Below are 16,805 nucleotides of genomic sequence, written 5' to 3'. Positions count from 1 at the left end.
GACTGACTACTTTCGCGATTTTTAAACACAGTCTTCGTTGCTAAGACTTGTTCTGCGGAATCTTCTCTTCGTTTCTCAAACCGCTCCTCTCGTGCTTGTTGTGACCCTACAACTTCATCAATGAATATTTCGCTGATGTCTCTAGACTCCTCCATAGCCACCACTACGTAATCAAATTTTGGTAGTAGTGATCACAGAATTTTTTCAACAATTCTGGACTCTGTAATTTTTTCTCCATACTGTCGCATCTGATTTACGACAGATTTTACTCGGGATGAGTAATCACTAATGGTCTCCGTCTCTTTCATCCTCATCGTCTCAAATTCTCCCCTAAGCATCTGCAAACGAACTTTTTTAACTTTCTCCTCCCCTTGAAGAGAAACTCGTAGGATTTCCCACGCTTGTTTGGCGGTGGTAGCTTCGGCTACTTTCTCAAACATTAATTCATCCAAACCTTGATGGATGAGAGTAAGCGCCTTTTGATCGCTTTTGCGATTTTTCTGCAGAGTATCTTTTTCTGCCTGTGACAACGCAGCCTCGTTGGTTGGAACTATGTAGCCTTTTTCTACAATATCTCAGACATCTTGACATCCGAGTAATGCCTTCATTCGAATACACCAACTTGAATAATTGGTTTTGGTGAGCTGAGGGTATTGATAAGGAAGTTTGAGACCGTGTGACATTTTTTTATAGGGCCTGTTTGGCGGAATACTGACTCTCGTAATATGGCTCTGATACCACTTTGTTAGACTAGAAGGACTGACTACTTTATGGAAAAATTAATTTCATTCCAGGATACATATGATACAAAAGGTTGAAGACTTCACCTTTTTTTTTCTACACAACATACACTAAATATTAAGTATTTCTATATATATATATATATATACTACTTCTACCATACCAATGGCACAAGTTATTTCCCGGATAAAAACTAAACTCATACTTTGACATTTTGAATATACAAATAAAAAACAATCTCCATACAATTACTTTGACAACCCATACCAAGACTTTGACAATCACATGTCTTTCTTTATTTAATTTTTATTTATTATTTTTTATATCAAAATTAAGTTTATTATTTTTTTAACACCTAATAGGTCCAAAATATTGAAATTTTAAATTTTGGACAAGTCTAACACGTAATTGGATATATTTAATTTTTTTATAAGTTCAATGCTAGTTTCTAAAAAAAATTATAACATTTTTACATTTTTAGTTTTAAAATTTTAAATTTTAATTTAGAAATTAAGTTGTTTGAGTCTCAAAAATAAGAAATTAATTTTTTTAATGGAAATGAATAAATTAATTAATAAATAAATTAATTAATAATGGTAACATAGTTTTATAATTATTGAAAAATAAAATTTAAATAAATAAACACTTTCTAAAATAAATTGAGATTGGAGGGAATTGAACCTATAACCTTTTAAAAAAAACAAATGTTTTTAACATCTCATCTACCTTTAAATAATGAAATATTATCAATAGAGTCTATATAGACTGATATTAGAGGGGCCGAAACTACTCGTAACCATGGTGGTTCCGACGATCGTCTCCGCCCCTGCTCATTAACACTCCTATTCTAAACCCACTTTTCTCCACTGCTGAATTTAAATATGCAATTTGACAATATTAGTAGTATTCAACTTCATTGAAAAGGTACTTTGAAAGGACCCGATCCTAGTTACAAATTTATCCTACCGCATGGAGTAAAGGAAAAGTTTCTATAAAACATAATTTTATATGTTACTATCACTGGATTTGGTTGACCTATAGTGGCACCTTCATAGAAGTCAAACCTAACTTGCGCCACGTAGAATAATACGAACACGTGTATGATTTATAGCCATCTATCTATCATCACTTTTCTACTAAGATAATACTAGAAAATTAATTTCTTATAGAGTCCACAGTAAAAACAAAATTGGCAACGGAGAAGGCCATATTGTGACACGTGGCGATCCTCCATACAACGCCGACATCGGTTGTTTTGGTCCGAAATTTAGGGGAATGGATGGCCCACAAAAGATCTTATTGTGCGTCGAATTGCATGAGGCTAATATATTGACCAGGTGTTGATACCTCATCTTGGGCACCAGGAATTGCCACGTGGACGAAACCAACGGTCCGATGCTTTTTGTTTTTTCACTTTTATAGTTTTGTTAGTTGGTATAACCAAATTTATCTTAAGGATAAACTAAAAAAATGCGTAGTAGCTTAGACTTTAATTTAAGAGTATTAAATATGGGATGACACATTTTAGTTTGGATAATTTCTGAAACTTTGTATTAAAATTTTGGCTTAATACATCATTTGCCCCTGAACTTGTCCAAAATGGTTGATTGGCCCCCTGAACTTTGAAAGCGTCTCGATAGCCTCCTGAACTTGCATAAAATGTTCAGTTAGCCCTCTGAACCTGCGTAAAATGTAACCAATTAATCATTCGATTGTAAAGAAGTAAGTCAAATACGAAAGATATGTTACACGTATCTTAAAAAAGTAAAACGAAAAGGTTGGCGTATGCGATTATAATATTAGAGAAGAAAATGTTTTATAGTTGAATAAGTAAGAAATTCTTTTTTAACATGTTTTAATCTATTTTGTGAATTATGTAATAACATTCTAAAGCACGTGTAACATATCTTCCGCATTTGACTTACTTCTTTACAATCGAATGATTAATTGGTTACATTTTACGCAAGTTCAGGAGGCTAACTGAACATTTTATGCAAGTTCAGGAGGCTATCGAGACACTTTCAAAGTTTAGGGGGCCAATCAACCATTTTGGACAAGTTCAGGGGACAAATGATGTATTAAGCCTAAAATTTTGTTTAAAGTATTATTATTTATTTGAATTTTGGACTCGTATTAGGAGAGAGATCACTGTATTGTGTGGTCATTGGATAATAAGAATATACTATTCCATGATATTTCATTAACGAAATCGAATTTTTCAATATAACTTTATTTTTTTTGGTAGGGAAAGAAAAAAAAGCAAACAAACAACCCCACAAACTAACCTAGGATTAGTTTAGGAAAGTTAACCAGAGTAAGGAGAAAAGGAAATCCGGAGGATACGAGAAAGTTGAGACACCCAACATCCTCACATGGCCCTCCGCAACAAGACGGTCAGCAACCCTGTTTTGTATTTTATAGTATTAGTTGTTTTGGGGAATAAGGAATTACTCATATTGAAGAATTGTAGATATATTTTTAAATTTTTAATACAAAAATTAGTAGAATTTAATATATGGATTTTTATAACACGAGTTAAATTTCAGTTCATATTAATATATGATTTGTTATAAAATTAATTGAATTAAAATATTAATTTGATAGTTAAAGATCTCATTCATATTAATATTTGATATTCCGAACACAAAATCCACTAAATTTGAAGTGTTCACAATAATTAAATCAATAAATGGGATTCTTAGAACTCAAATCCTAAATAACTTCATCAAACTGATTTTTTAAATCATTAAACTAATTGAACTAAAAAATTCAACCGACAATTAAAGGTCTAATGCATATTAACATCTGACCATAGTTAAGTTAACTTTTTTTTTTAACCTGAATAATGAATTTCATATATAATTCGAATTGGCATCCTCAACAATAACGTCTGATAGCCAATCCGATATCACAGTTGACCAAAAATCGCTAGCATTGGAACATGATTGTCTAGCTACCAAATGTGCCGCCCTGTTCGCTAAACGAGAAATAAAAGACAATTTAAAAGAAGAGTTTGATCGTAAAATAGCTCGACAATCATTAATAAGCGATCCAAACTTTGAGATATCCTGTTTTTCAGACTGAATTACATCAACAACTAGCGTAGCATCAGATTCGAATTCAACATTCATGTACCTCATAGTAGCGAGCCAAATCATACTAATGCGTAGCGCCAGTGCCTCGATTACTCGTGTCTCTTTTGTACCTGGGATAAAGCTGCTACTACAAAATAGGAATGCTCCCAATTCATCTCTAATTACTGCACCCATACCGCTGCTCCCTAATTCCTTAAGGATGGCTCCGTCAGTATTACACTTAATTGAACCGGAATCAGGTGGCTTCCATTTCTGATTAGCCAATGTACGCACCAGGAGTCTGCTGTTGGGGGGCGCTGCTGTGTGGGATATCTCGTTGCTGTTCGGCCGAGGTCGATAGTGTGTCGGGATCTAGCGCTGCTGTTTCGCGCCGTCCGTTGCACCTGCCGATGATGTACCGGGATCTGCCGATGTCGTTCCGCTGTTGTGATGCTGCTGCTCCCGTCGCTCGATAGTGCTGCACGGTAAGGACGTCGCGGGTTCAGCAAGTAGTGTCCGCGACATACCTTGGTGATAGGCCCTCCAATCACGAACCTCGCCCAGTCCTATCCGCCAACTAGTGTCCGCCGGCCACCAAATCATATGCCATAGCACTCTATTTCTGTGGTCCCAAATTGTCTTTAAAGCACAACAAATCCGGACAATGGTATCCTGGTTCGAACCACAAATCTCTTTTAATAGCCAGTCAACAAAGTTTAGATCGCCCACTTGTGGAGCTGAAATTCCAGCTATTCGCCAAATATCACCTGCAAAACAACATTCAACAAATAAATGGTTATCCGTTTCATCATGCTCGACACACACCGGACATTCAATTATGATAGGGACTCTTCTTTGGGACAACCTAGCTCGAGTTGGTAAACACCCCGAACAGATCCGCCATATAAACTGTTTAAGTTTCGGGGGAATCATCAATTTCCATAGACTTCTCCATCCTTCCTGCACTCTGCTACCTTCTTCAATCCCCATACCCGTCAGGTAACCCGATCCCACATTATAGAACCCATCTTTTGACCAGTGCCAGATTCTCATATCCTCCCCAACATTGAATGGTAGGATAATATCACTAATGGCATGCACTTTAGCTTCACAAAAGCACCCATTTAATCTATCCAAGTCTCATCCTCTACCATTCTCAAGTGCAACAATTAAACTCAATCCATATATCTGTTGAGCTTAAAGTTGTTTTCCTCCTACCTAGTTTTTATCTATTGGGATGTAATTAGCACCCTGCGAATAAAGATAAATGAGAGGTGATTAGATGTGGTTTTTAATAGCAAGAGGTGTTTCAATACACATATGCCCCTACCTCTATACAGTGAATTTTATAATCTAAATTCAAAATCCCTCCAAATTAAAATATCACATATAAAATTTTATTATCTTTTAACGATAAGGAGAATAAAAATCATTTGTATTGAAACTATTGCAAAAGGAGGAAGCATGATAAGAGTACATGTTTCCGCAACATTGAATACCTTGATTGGTGAAAGCGTCCTCATAAAACTGTATCATTTAGATATTAATATAAGATCTATGATTGAGGTTTAACTATCAGTTTAACTTTTTAATTCAAATGGTTCGATGCTATGGTATCAAAGTTTCTTAGACCGAGGGTTCAAGTCCGGACAACCTTATAAATTTGTGGAATTAAAAACAAATTATGGATTGGACATGTATTGTACACACCGCAAGCACATAATGCTCGAGCAAATAAAGAAGGGAAAATTACACAGAAATTCATCTTTGAAAAACTATTTACAACTATGTCAAATCATAATTTTGGATTATGTCAAACTAGTAAAATCAGTACTTTTAATATATTTTAAGGATTGAAATTTATAAATTAGAAGTCTAGAATATATTTTCTAGGGTTTATGATTTATGAATTGGAGTCTAGAATTTTTAAATTATAGTGTAAAATCATAATATATAGAGAATAATAACATATTAAGAATTAAGTTTGATGGTATGACTTAGTTGTACTTTTGTACTTAATTATAATATTCATGTATTTGACCCAATAAAAAATTACAAGTAATTTACAAGATTAATAGAAGACAACATTGCAAAAAGAGTAAAATTACAAATGTAAATTCATGTTAATTTCACTATAACAACAATATTAATACCAATGAGGTATAAAAGGTCCTCAAACTTAAAAAAAAAAAAAAATTACACCCATTTTTAATATCAGGGTGCAATATAAAAAAAAAATTAAAAATATATCTCTTTGCTTCAAAACTAAATTCTTATATTTTCTCTATACAGCTTTTCAGCTTTTTTTATTATTATTATTTCTATTAGTAGCACATAACAATTATATAAACTTCAATCCACTCCACAGCACGCACACTAAGCAGCAGATGGGGCAGTAACGTAGCGAACAGCACCCGCCTCCGACAGCGCTGCCAATAGTGGCTTCCGACCACTTTCAGCTCCACCGTCAATTGCCGCGTTGTAATCCAAGGATTCATCATTGTATATATCCCACCATTTCTTGATCAGAATTTTGATATCTTCCCTGTCCATGTTTTGTTCTTTACCTGTATACCTCCATGGCTTGGACCCCTAAAAAAATTAAACGGAATTCATTTTAATTTTTTTTCCTCAGAAAATATATTATTTTGAGGAAAAATCTTAAAATCTGGGAATAGGTTTAGATACTTACAGCAGCACAGTAGTGTGCAACCTTGATCTTATCAAAATCGATGTTTTCAGGATGACGCCAAAGCAAAGCAAAGACAATGTTGTAAATTGGAGGAATTGGCTTGTACACATCTTTAAAGAACATGTTCAAGAAATCCTGCCACCAAAGAAAACACGGATTTTTAATTTCTAATTTCTGATATGATAACACGATTTATAGAACTATCCCACATGAGATATATAAATAACAAGATTGCGGTACAATAATGCTTTTTTAATATTTATATAAAATCTTGAAAGGATCAAAAATCATTTTATTGCATTTATATATAAAAATATATGGGATATATAAATTATATAACACGATTATGATGTAACAATCCGTTTTTAGCATCTCTATAAATATCCTAAATGACCAAAATACTCTTTTATTAAATATATGTGAGATAATAATAAATCATATAATATGATTATTACAAGATAATCTGTTTTTGAAATCTCTATAAAAACGTTAAATTATCAAAATACCCTTTTCTTGCATTTACATATATAAGTCCGTGAGTATATAAATCTTATAGCACAATTATGAGATGAAAACTCGTTTTTGACATCTCTATAAAGAAGTAAAATGATCAAAATACTTTTTTGTTGCACTTTCAAATATAAGTATATGAGATATATAAATCATATAACACGATTATAATAGTAATATAATATTTTGTTTTTGACATCTCCACGAACATATTGAATGACCAAAATTGCATTTTTTTTTATTGCATTTACATGCATAAGCATGTGAAACATATAAATCATATAACACAACACTCATTTTTGACATCTTTATAATTATATTAAATGACTAAAATACTCTTTTATTGCGGCATATAGATATGAGAATCCGTTTTCGACATCTCTACAAAGAAGTTAAATGGCCAAAATACCCCGTAAAGCACTGGAAATTACCTGCTCGGCAAAAGGAGTAGGAGGGGTAATCTTGAGAGTATTCAAGAGATCATCATAAGTGGAAAGATTAGGTTCAAAAACAAACATGCCAGCATTGAAGTAAAGAGGAGGCTTAGAACTCATATCTTGTGGCCACTTCACACGATCAGGACACTGCTGGCAGTAGCCAATTTTGTGCTGATTCGAGTGACTCCAAGTTTGCTCACAGAAACAATCCATAACAGCATATAAAAACCCATCTTGAAGGTCAAAGAGATGGTCAATGTTCTCAAACACTTGAATATCTCCATCCAAGTATATCATCTTCCTATACTCCACCAACTGCATCATACACAACCAATCGGATAAAATTAATATAAAGAAGGATAAAGTTATATATATATAACAAACCAATCGGTATATGTGTTCTTTAATATTTTTTAAAATACAATATTTTTCGACAAACGAACGTAACTTAATGATTGAATATTACCTCCCAAATACGAAGTTTGGAGTAGTTGATGACATAGTAAGCCATAGCAAACTGAGTTTGATTCTCTGGTGGATAAACAGGCTCGATCTCTTTGACTATGCAACCTTGACTGATCAAAATTTTCCGGTGATCCTCCGGCACATCGGGCAAAATAGCGACAACAAGTGGGTATTTGCTCTTGACTTTCCTCAATCCTTTGGCCAGTCCAACAACACCTTTGACATAGTCTCCATTTCCAGCTAAGAAAGTAATATAAGCACAGCTTGAGATGCTTGCCTGCTTAATCAGACCATTTGTGTTATTTGCAAGTGCAGCAGAAGTAATAAGATCAGGTGCCATTTTTACTGAAAATTGTTGAAAAATATTTGATTTTTGTTGAGATTGCTTTGATACTTTGGAGTTTGGTGATGGAATTTGGATGATGGGTTGGAGGGTATTTATAGGATTTTGTGTGGCAGTTGAAGTGTTTTTAAAAGATAAAATTAAATAAAATTGTTTATGAAATTGAGCTGTACATGTGGCATGGAAATGTTGATCTACGGTTGAGGGGAAAACCTGGATTTGGACGGTGCAAGAAATTGTTTAGATAAGGAGAAATTATACTTGAAGATTCTTGCTTGGTTGAAAGGTTTTAACTACTATTTCCACTTAATCTTAACTGCTCCTCCCTTTTCATTTATTTTCAATTTATATTTGAACAATCAACGTCTTTCTTTTCTTATTTGCCGCCAGATTTTAATGTTCAATATTGCTTCAAGTCCAAAGTAAACAATTTTAATTATTTGATAGGTTTAAGTATATTTTAGAGTTTCAAATGGTAAAAAAGTTTAATTAGCATACCTACAATTGTGAAATGATACAAATTTAATCATAAGTTTTGTTACCAAAGTTAATTTCAATGTTTTATAAATATTGAAATTACAATAATTTTAGTTTATTTATTAAAATAATATTGATACTCCATCCGGTCCTAAATAAAAGTTCTTATATTAAGTATCGGATCTTCCATATTATTTGAATGACCTCCAATTCATATTTGGACACATGTATTGTGACCCCGCGTAATAATTAAATGATACAAATCGGTTTCGGGACGAGTTAGTTTTAATCGTAAACTAACAAAAATGTTCTTCTCTAGCTAAACTAGAAGGAGTGAATTCCGGGTTTTATGGACTAAATCTATGGGAAATAAGAATTCTCCATTGTTGAAGGTAAAACCTTAACAAGCTTCTTGAAGAAGATGATAAATTGTATTGATAAAAAGTTAAGGAATTACAAAGAAGGAGATGAATTTATATCATCTAAAACCTAATTGCCAAATTACAAAAAAAAAGGTCAAGAACACAACTAATTAAAAATAACAAGATAAGGGTAAATTAGGTTAGGTGTAAATATAAGAGTGGTAGAGTTGTAATTAGGGAGTGGCAAAGGTTGTAAATAAGGAGTGGCAGGATTGTAATTAATGAGGAAGCTGGAGTAAGGGGCAAGTTCCTTAAAATGAAGGCACGCGGAGCGTGTCCAAATCCAAGCCCCGCGTGGATTGGTCCCTGGACTTTTCTCCGGATCAATCCTTCATTCACGCGGAGCGTGCTTTCCCTCAAGCGGAGCATGGATTGGCTGCTGAACTCTTCTCCGAATCAAACCTTTCTTCACGCAGAGCGTGTGCCTGAGCTGCTGAGCTGTTGTGTGGCACTGTTTTGGCCTCTTTGCTTGCTTGTTGCTCGTGCTTGGTTCTTCCTCCGACTTTCTTCGTCCGGACCCGATCCCAGAAGGAGATGCCCCACATCATTAAATAGTAGGACCTCTTATAATATGTGTGGGTTTATGTTATACGTGTCAAAATATATATGGGAGGTCCTCCATTTGACATGGAGAACCAGGTGCTTTTAATAATTTGTCTCCAAATAAATATGGTTTAAGATTTTCAATTTGATGTTTTATATGCTATTTTGTATTATTAATCCACTTTTAATAACATTTTTTCAAATTTATCCAAAGATAAGAGTTAATATTAGTAATTAATATAAATGATTTTAATTAAGTTATATTAAGGAAGTGTTTGGTTACGTACTTTTCACTTCATGTTTGCCTTTCACTTTAAAATATAAAATTTGAAGTGTTTAATTAGACACTTCTTATTTACTCCAGTAGTTTTTTACAAAAGCATTAAATTCCTACCTTTTAAAAGTAACATTTTCCAAAAACAAATGGTAAATAAAAGCAGGACCAGAAATATAAGGTCAAACCTAATTCACGCCACACGTGTATGGTTTTTAGCCATCTGTGTGTCATCACTTTTATTATAATAATATTAAATTAATTTCTGAATTAATTGTCAAAATGACACTTAAATTTAACAGTTTAGTCCAAATTAACTCAACTTTACATATTAATCCAAATTTCACAAATTTTAGTATTAAAATTGATTGATTATATAAGGTCAATTTCCTAATATTAAGATTGAATGATAATGCTAAATAAATTAATTTTGACCGTCAACTTTAGAGATAATTTAACTCTAAATCCATTAATTTTCTGTAGAATCCACAGGCAATAAAATTGAATAAATGGTCAAAATGGCTACTGAAATGGTAAATAAGTTTGGTTTAATAAATTTTATCAAAAAAAAAAAAGTTTGGTTTAATAAATCTAAATTTAGATATTAATGTCTAAAAATTTATTAAATTTGGAATAAAAGTTCGGAATAATGTTACTCCCTCCGTTTCATATTACATGTCGTTTTAGAGAGTTGCATACAAATTAAGGATATTAGAAAAAAGACATTGTTGCCCCTTATTTATTGATTCCACTATTTATTTATTTTATAATAAGTTCATTATTCTAATTAATTTTCATAAACACACGTTTTATAGTATGAAAAAGATGACTTAACGTGTACTTATCATATAAAATGACATGTAATATGACAAAAAAAATCTTTAGAAAGACTAGTAATATCAAACGGAGTAGTAATACTTAAATTTTATTTGGACAGTCTGTGGCTTCAACTTCAAATGTTATTTTTACCCTTAATTAAGAAAAAGAATTTGACTATGAAGGAGACCATACTACGAAACGTGTTGATCCTGCGTGTAATGCCGACACTGGTTGTTTTGGAGTACTATTCTATTGCGCGTGGGATTGCATGGGGCTAATATATTGACCAGGTATTGATATACCTCATCTTGCGCACTAAGAATTGCCACGTGAAAAAAACCAACATCCTGATGTTTTTTCTTTTCAGTTTTATAGTTTTGTTAGTTGGTCAGAAATTGAGAAGCATAATCAAATACTACATCCGTTTCATATTACATGTCTTTTTAAAAACTTTTTTTTGTTTCATTATACATGTTATTTTATATGATCAGTACACCTTAAGTCATATTTTTTCCTGCTGTAAAACGTGAGTTTATAAAAATTACTTTGAATGAATAATGGATTTATTATAGAATAAATAAATAATAGAATTAATAAATAAGGAGCAACAATATCTTTATCTAATATTCTTAATTTCTATACAACTTTTTAAAACGACATGTAATATAAAATGGAGGGAGTAGTATTTTATAAGGATAAACAAAAAGAATGCTAAATATAGAACGACCGACATTTTAGTTTGAATAATGTTTCAAACTTTATATTATAATTTTGTCTATATTTATTTATTTGAATCTTGGACTCACTATGTGTACTAGAAGGCAGGCTATTGATCATTATGTGAATTTTGTGGATAATAAATTATTTTTTTTTTAGAAATTGTGGATAATAAACTTTACTTTCTGTATTTACACCATTAGATATTTAGTTATCGAATTCAAATTTTTCAATAAAATCTATCTTCAAATTTACAATAAAATAAAGTGATAAGATGTAAAAAAATACTTCTACATTTATAGTCCAATGTCTAAAATATTGCAATTTTACTGTTAAGATTAACAGTCAAAAGCAATTTTACCCAACATTAATAAGTTAGACCAATTTGAAAAATAATTCATTAAATTGTCTTATCGGTCATGAATTTTGTCATCTATATTTTCTATGTGCATCATTTTTTTATCACTAATTAGTAACAGATCACAAACATATGATTTGACGTAAACAAAATTAAAAAATATACTGTATTTTGTACGAATTGCATAAAAAATTAAATATTTCACGGAATTTAAAAATATAAATCTCAATTCTATTATTAAATCACAAAAAATATGAAATCTTTTTTTAAAAACAATGCTTATGCATTTGGTGCAGAATAAATAACAAAATATTTGTGTTTTATAATGATGTCTGGAATTAACCAAACTTAACATTGCGAGTAAAATTGCATTATTTTAGATGTTAGGAATAAAATTACTCATGACTGTAAACGTCATGGGATATCTTTTGCACCTTATCTCTAAAATAAATAAAAGTTTTTTAATTTTATACCAGTTGTTTTAGTTGTTTTATGTGTAGGGATAAACATATATTCACAATATATATATTTATCCGAATAAGTAAACGGGTTTACGGGTTACCGCTTGTAGTGCGGATCCCGTTCTTGATTTGCAGCGGAAGGATTCAGATCAATCACCTGATCTAGTATCACCGGTCAAGCCTTCAACCACACCAATAGAATTGGGAGAGGAAGACAATTGGTTCACGAACTAAAGCGACGACGAATCCCAAAGAGAGAGAGGGGGCGGCGGCCAAAAGGAGGAAGCAGGAGAGAAACATTCTCTCTTCTGTGTTTTTGAGATACTGTATCTCTAAAACCTAATTCCTTATTCTCTTAGAATTAGTGTTGGTTAGGGTTTCTATTTATACTGAATAAATAGATAACCTAACCCTAATTCTTATTGGGTTTGGGCCCGTTCCATTTCGGACTGGCCTAATTGGATCCATATCCAATTAATTCCAACATCTCCCACTCGCACCCAATGGAACTTATTCCAAACTTTCTCAATCTCGATCTCTATCATACTCTTGCAAATAGTTCGTGCGACCGACATACTATCGAGAGCTCTAGTGCTATATACTCGTTAGAACATATAGCTGCTCGATTTTCATGTAACAAACTTGGAACTATGTACTCGTTAGAGGTATATAGATCTTAGATTTGAACACAGATCGTCGGTGGTGTATGCTTTTATCCTAGACTCCATATCATATCCATTGTAGTCTTCGGATCTCTATAGTACATCTATTTTTCACAAATATGCACATATGCATAAGTGTCCGGACGGTGAAGAATAGAAACACTTAGATATTATTCAAATGGATGTCTTTCCCTCTTAACATTATTCTGTCCATTATAATTTGATTCGCTTATCCAGTCAGGGTCTCTTTGGTTGGTATTATCTCATCAACCTCGATGTATCCCTTTCCAAGGTAGCTACATCAGACTAAACTTCTTAGAATAAGTCTAGGGTCTATAAGGATAAACAATAGTCAAGAAGCGCATCTTCATGACGTGAGTCTCACATTAGGAAAATGCGAGATCAATCTACTTTTCCATCTCGTGGTCGCTAAAGCACACATGGTATGGGTCATGTGTTATAGTGTTCAATTCTTTTCTGAAGAAGAGCATGTTATTAACACCATACAGAAGCATAGGTCTAGATGTGCCTGAACATCTAACTTTAGTTCATCACTTATGATGATCACTTCTGGCTATGACAGAAGGCTATAAGTTATCGCAAACTTGCCCTTTTAGATTACTTGTTAATCTTTTTCATGTATTTTTAACACATGTTATCTTGCACCGTAATGGAAACACTTTTCCATGTCTATAGCAAGACGGCTTCTATCATTGAATAAGTTCTCGAAATTGCTCAAAGACAGCCTCATCCTTCATTTATCATCACATTGATGAAATGGGGGAAATTGCTCATGTGAGTGAGCTACATTCTGTCTAAACATGCATTCTGAGTTCATAACAGCAAATATTTACAATTAAATACTCGCACTCGTGTATTGATGAAAATTCATAAAACCTTTATTAATAATTCATGTCTTACAAATAAAACAATGAAGAATGAGAAGTATACTTAGATCCTAAACAATCATTAGGATCTAACATGTTTTACATAAACATCTCTCTTGACTGGTTTGGTGAGGGGATCTGCCACCATGTCATGAGTAGATATATACTTCACATTAACTTCTTTGCGTGCAATTAAATCCCTGACAAAATGATACTTAATCTCTATGTGCTTTGATTTGCTGTGGAACCTCTGGTCCTTAGCGAAAGCTATAGCAGATTGACTGTCACTGTTAACTATGACTTGGGTTTGACAATTAGTTACATTCAAGTTGTTTAGGAACCGATTCAGCCAAACAGCCTCTTGAACTGCTGATGAATACGATACGTATTCAGCTTCCATGGTGGACAGGGCTACACAAGTTTGTTTCTTACTACTCTAGGAAATCGCGCCATTTCCTAGTAAGAACACATAGCCTGACGTGGACTTTCTTTCGTCCAAGTCTCCTACCCAATCAGCATCCGTGTATCCTATCAGATTTAGGTCTTTACCTTGATAGTATAGAGAATAATCTGTTGTTCCTTTGAGGTACCTCAGTATCCTCTTCACAGCTGCCCAATGTGCTAGTCCTGGGTTGGACTGATATCTACTCACCATCCCAACAGCAATGACAGATATCAGGTCTTGTACACAACATGGCGTACATTAGACTACCTACGGCACTTGCATATGGAACTTTTTCCATCATTTTCTTTTCGTTTGGATTCTTTGGACACATTTTGGTACTTAGGGTGATGTCCTTAGTCATCGGGCTATCTACAGGCCTACTTCCACGCATACCGAAACGATTAATGACTTTGTTAACATAAGTCTCTTGAGACAGTGCTAATAGTTCCTTTGATCGATCCCTTGAAATCTTAACCCCAAGTATGTATGCCGCTTCGCCCATATCTTTCATTTCAAAACTTGAGTTTAGCCAAGCTTTGATTTGGTTTACAAATTCTATGTCATTTCCTGCTATCAGTATGTCATCTACATACAGAGATAAAATGACAAAATTTCTACCCGACCGTTTTGTGTAGACACAATGGTCCTCTTCAAGCATCTTGAAGCCATTTGAAATCATTTGATTGTGAAAAACAAAGGTACCATTGCCTAGAGGACTGTTTAAGGCCATAAATTGACTTTTTCAATTTGCAGACCTTATGCTCGGAGCCTTTTACCACGAAGCCCTCTGGTTGTGACATATAGATCTCTTCGCTCAATTCTCCATTGAGAAAAGCAGTCTTAACATCCATCTGATGTAGCTCTAGGTCTAAACTTGCTACAATAGCTAAGATTAGTCTAATAGATGTAAACCTTACAACAGGTGAGAATGTCTCCTCGAAGTCTATTCCTTCCTGTTGTGTAGCCTTTAGCGACAAGGCGAGCTTTGTACCTTTCGATACTATTGTCAGCCCTTCACTTCACTTTGAGAACCCATCTGCTCCCAACAGCTTTTCTACCCTTTGGCAGATCAACCAGTTCCCAAACATGGTTGGATCTCATAGAATCTAGTTCCTCTTGCATTGCTATAGTCCATTTGTCTTTTTCCGGAGAAGTGAAAGCTTCTTTAGCATTTCTAGGTTCCGCGTCATCATTTGGAGTTACTAAAAAAGTTGTGCCTTTGATACCAAATCGTCGACTATCAACTCTTTGCCTTTTAGTACGGCGCGGTTTCGAGTTTTGATAAACTTCTCTCATGTATTCATCATAACCCGGAATCCTATCTCTTAGACTTTGTCCCAAATTCTCACAAGAATCAGGAATGAAACTCCCACTTAAATAAGGATCTGTCACATTCGAAATGTTTTGAGGTTCGGAACTTTGACCTTGTTCTTGTTCCTGGTAGTGATCGGTATCATTACCTTGATCCTCAAAATTCCTCCCACTTGAATGGAGAGGTCCGTTTGAATCTATTTCCTCAAACAGAGTGAGATCAGTGTCAACTTCTCCTAGCTTAGGAAACTCATTCTCTAAGAAGACGACATCTCGTGATTCAAATTCTGTCACTCGGCCTTCACTATTTTCTCCCACTAGGACATATCCCTTTGATACGTCAGGGTATCTTATAAAGACATACTTTCTACCTCTTGGGCCTAATTTCCCAAATTTGCTAGAGGTATCATGGGCAAAAACAGTACAACCCCAAGGTCTGAGCATACTCAAATCGGGTTTTCTACCAATCCACAGCTTATAAGGAGTGGAAGTGACAGTCTTGGAGGGCACTCGGTTTAGAACATATGTAGCTGTTAGCAAAGCATCTCCCCAATAGGAAATAGGCAAGTTTGCTTCAGCCATCATAGATCGAACCATATCAAGGAGAGTTCTATTTCTCCTCTCAGCAACACCATTTTGTTGCGGAGTGTATGGGATAGACAACTGATGCTCTATCCCTTTCTCATCACACAAAGCTTTGAATTCATCTGAAAGATATTCTCGACCTCGGTCAGTTCTCAAAACTTTGATCTTCTTGTCTAGTTGATTTTCAACAAGGTTCATAAACTTTCTGAAACAACTCAAAGCCTCATACTTGTGAGACATCAAGTAGATGTGACCATACCTTGTATAGTCATCTATGAAGGTGATGAAGTAGTAGGCCCCATGCCTAGCCCTCACATTCATTGGACCACAGACATCACAATGAATTAATTGCAGAGGAAATTCTGCCCTAGTACCCTTCCCGAATGGTTTTTCTATGCATTTTTCCTTTAAGACATGGTTCGCATGGAGGTAATTCAACTTTTCTTAAACTACCTAGTAAGCCCTCTTTGGCTAAATGATTCATGCGATCTTGGCCAATGTGATTTAACCTAGCATGCCATAAATTAACATCTTTATCCATAGAAGAAGAAGTAGTAACAGAAAAATTATTGGATTCATATA

At 33.9% G+C, this 16,805-nt stretch overlaps 1 protein-coding gene across 1 annotated transcript; it reads right to left on the bottom strand.

Moving 5' to 3' along the window:
- Positions 1-5,914: 5,914 nt before the first annotated feature.
- On the bottom strand, positions 5,915-8,324 carry LOC136205285 (galactinol synthase 2-like). Its single transcript, XM_065995810.1, has 4 exons — positions 7,921-8,324; positions 7,449-7,769; positions 6,508-6,642; positions 5,915-6,407 (listed from the first exon to the last, which is right to left on the bottom strand). Exons 1-4 carry the CDS (start codon positions 8,257-8,259, stop codon positions 6,192-6,194), a joined length of 1,011 nt encoding a protein of 336 aa, XP_065851882.1. The 5' UTR covers positions 8,260-8,324; the 3' UTR covers positions 5,915-6,191.
- Between the last annotated feature and the right edge of the window lie 8,481 nt (positions 8,325-16,805).

This window comes from Euphorbia lathyris, chromosome 9, assembly GCF_963576675.1.
Source record: "Euphorbia lathyris chromosome 9, ddEupLath1.1, whole genome shotgun sequence".
In the NCBI taxonomy this organism is placed as follows: Eukaryota; Viridiplantae; Streptophyta; class Magnoliopsida; order Malpighiales; family Euphorbiaceae; genus Euphorbia; species Euphorbia lathyris.
Note: the sequence above shows the minus strand (reverse complement) of the source record. Positions and strands in the feature narration are given on the sequence as shown.

Bases quoted from the DNA above. Each gene is read 5' to 3' on its own strand.
- LOC136205285 (XM_065995810.1), bottom strand. From the start codon at position 8,259: ATGGCACCTGATCTTATTACTTCTGCTGCACTTGCAAATAACACAAAT. The intron at 6,643-7,448 runs GTAATTTCCAGT...CTTTGGTGGCAG, and splicing joins CTACTCCTTTTGCCGAGCAG to GATTTCTTGAACATGTTCTT. The intron at 6,408-6,507 runs GTAAGTATCTAA...TAATTTTTTTAG, and splicing joins TTGCACACTACTGTGCTGCT to GGGTCCAAGCCATGGAGGTA.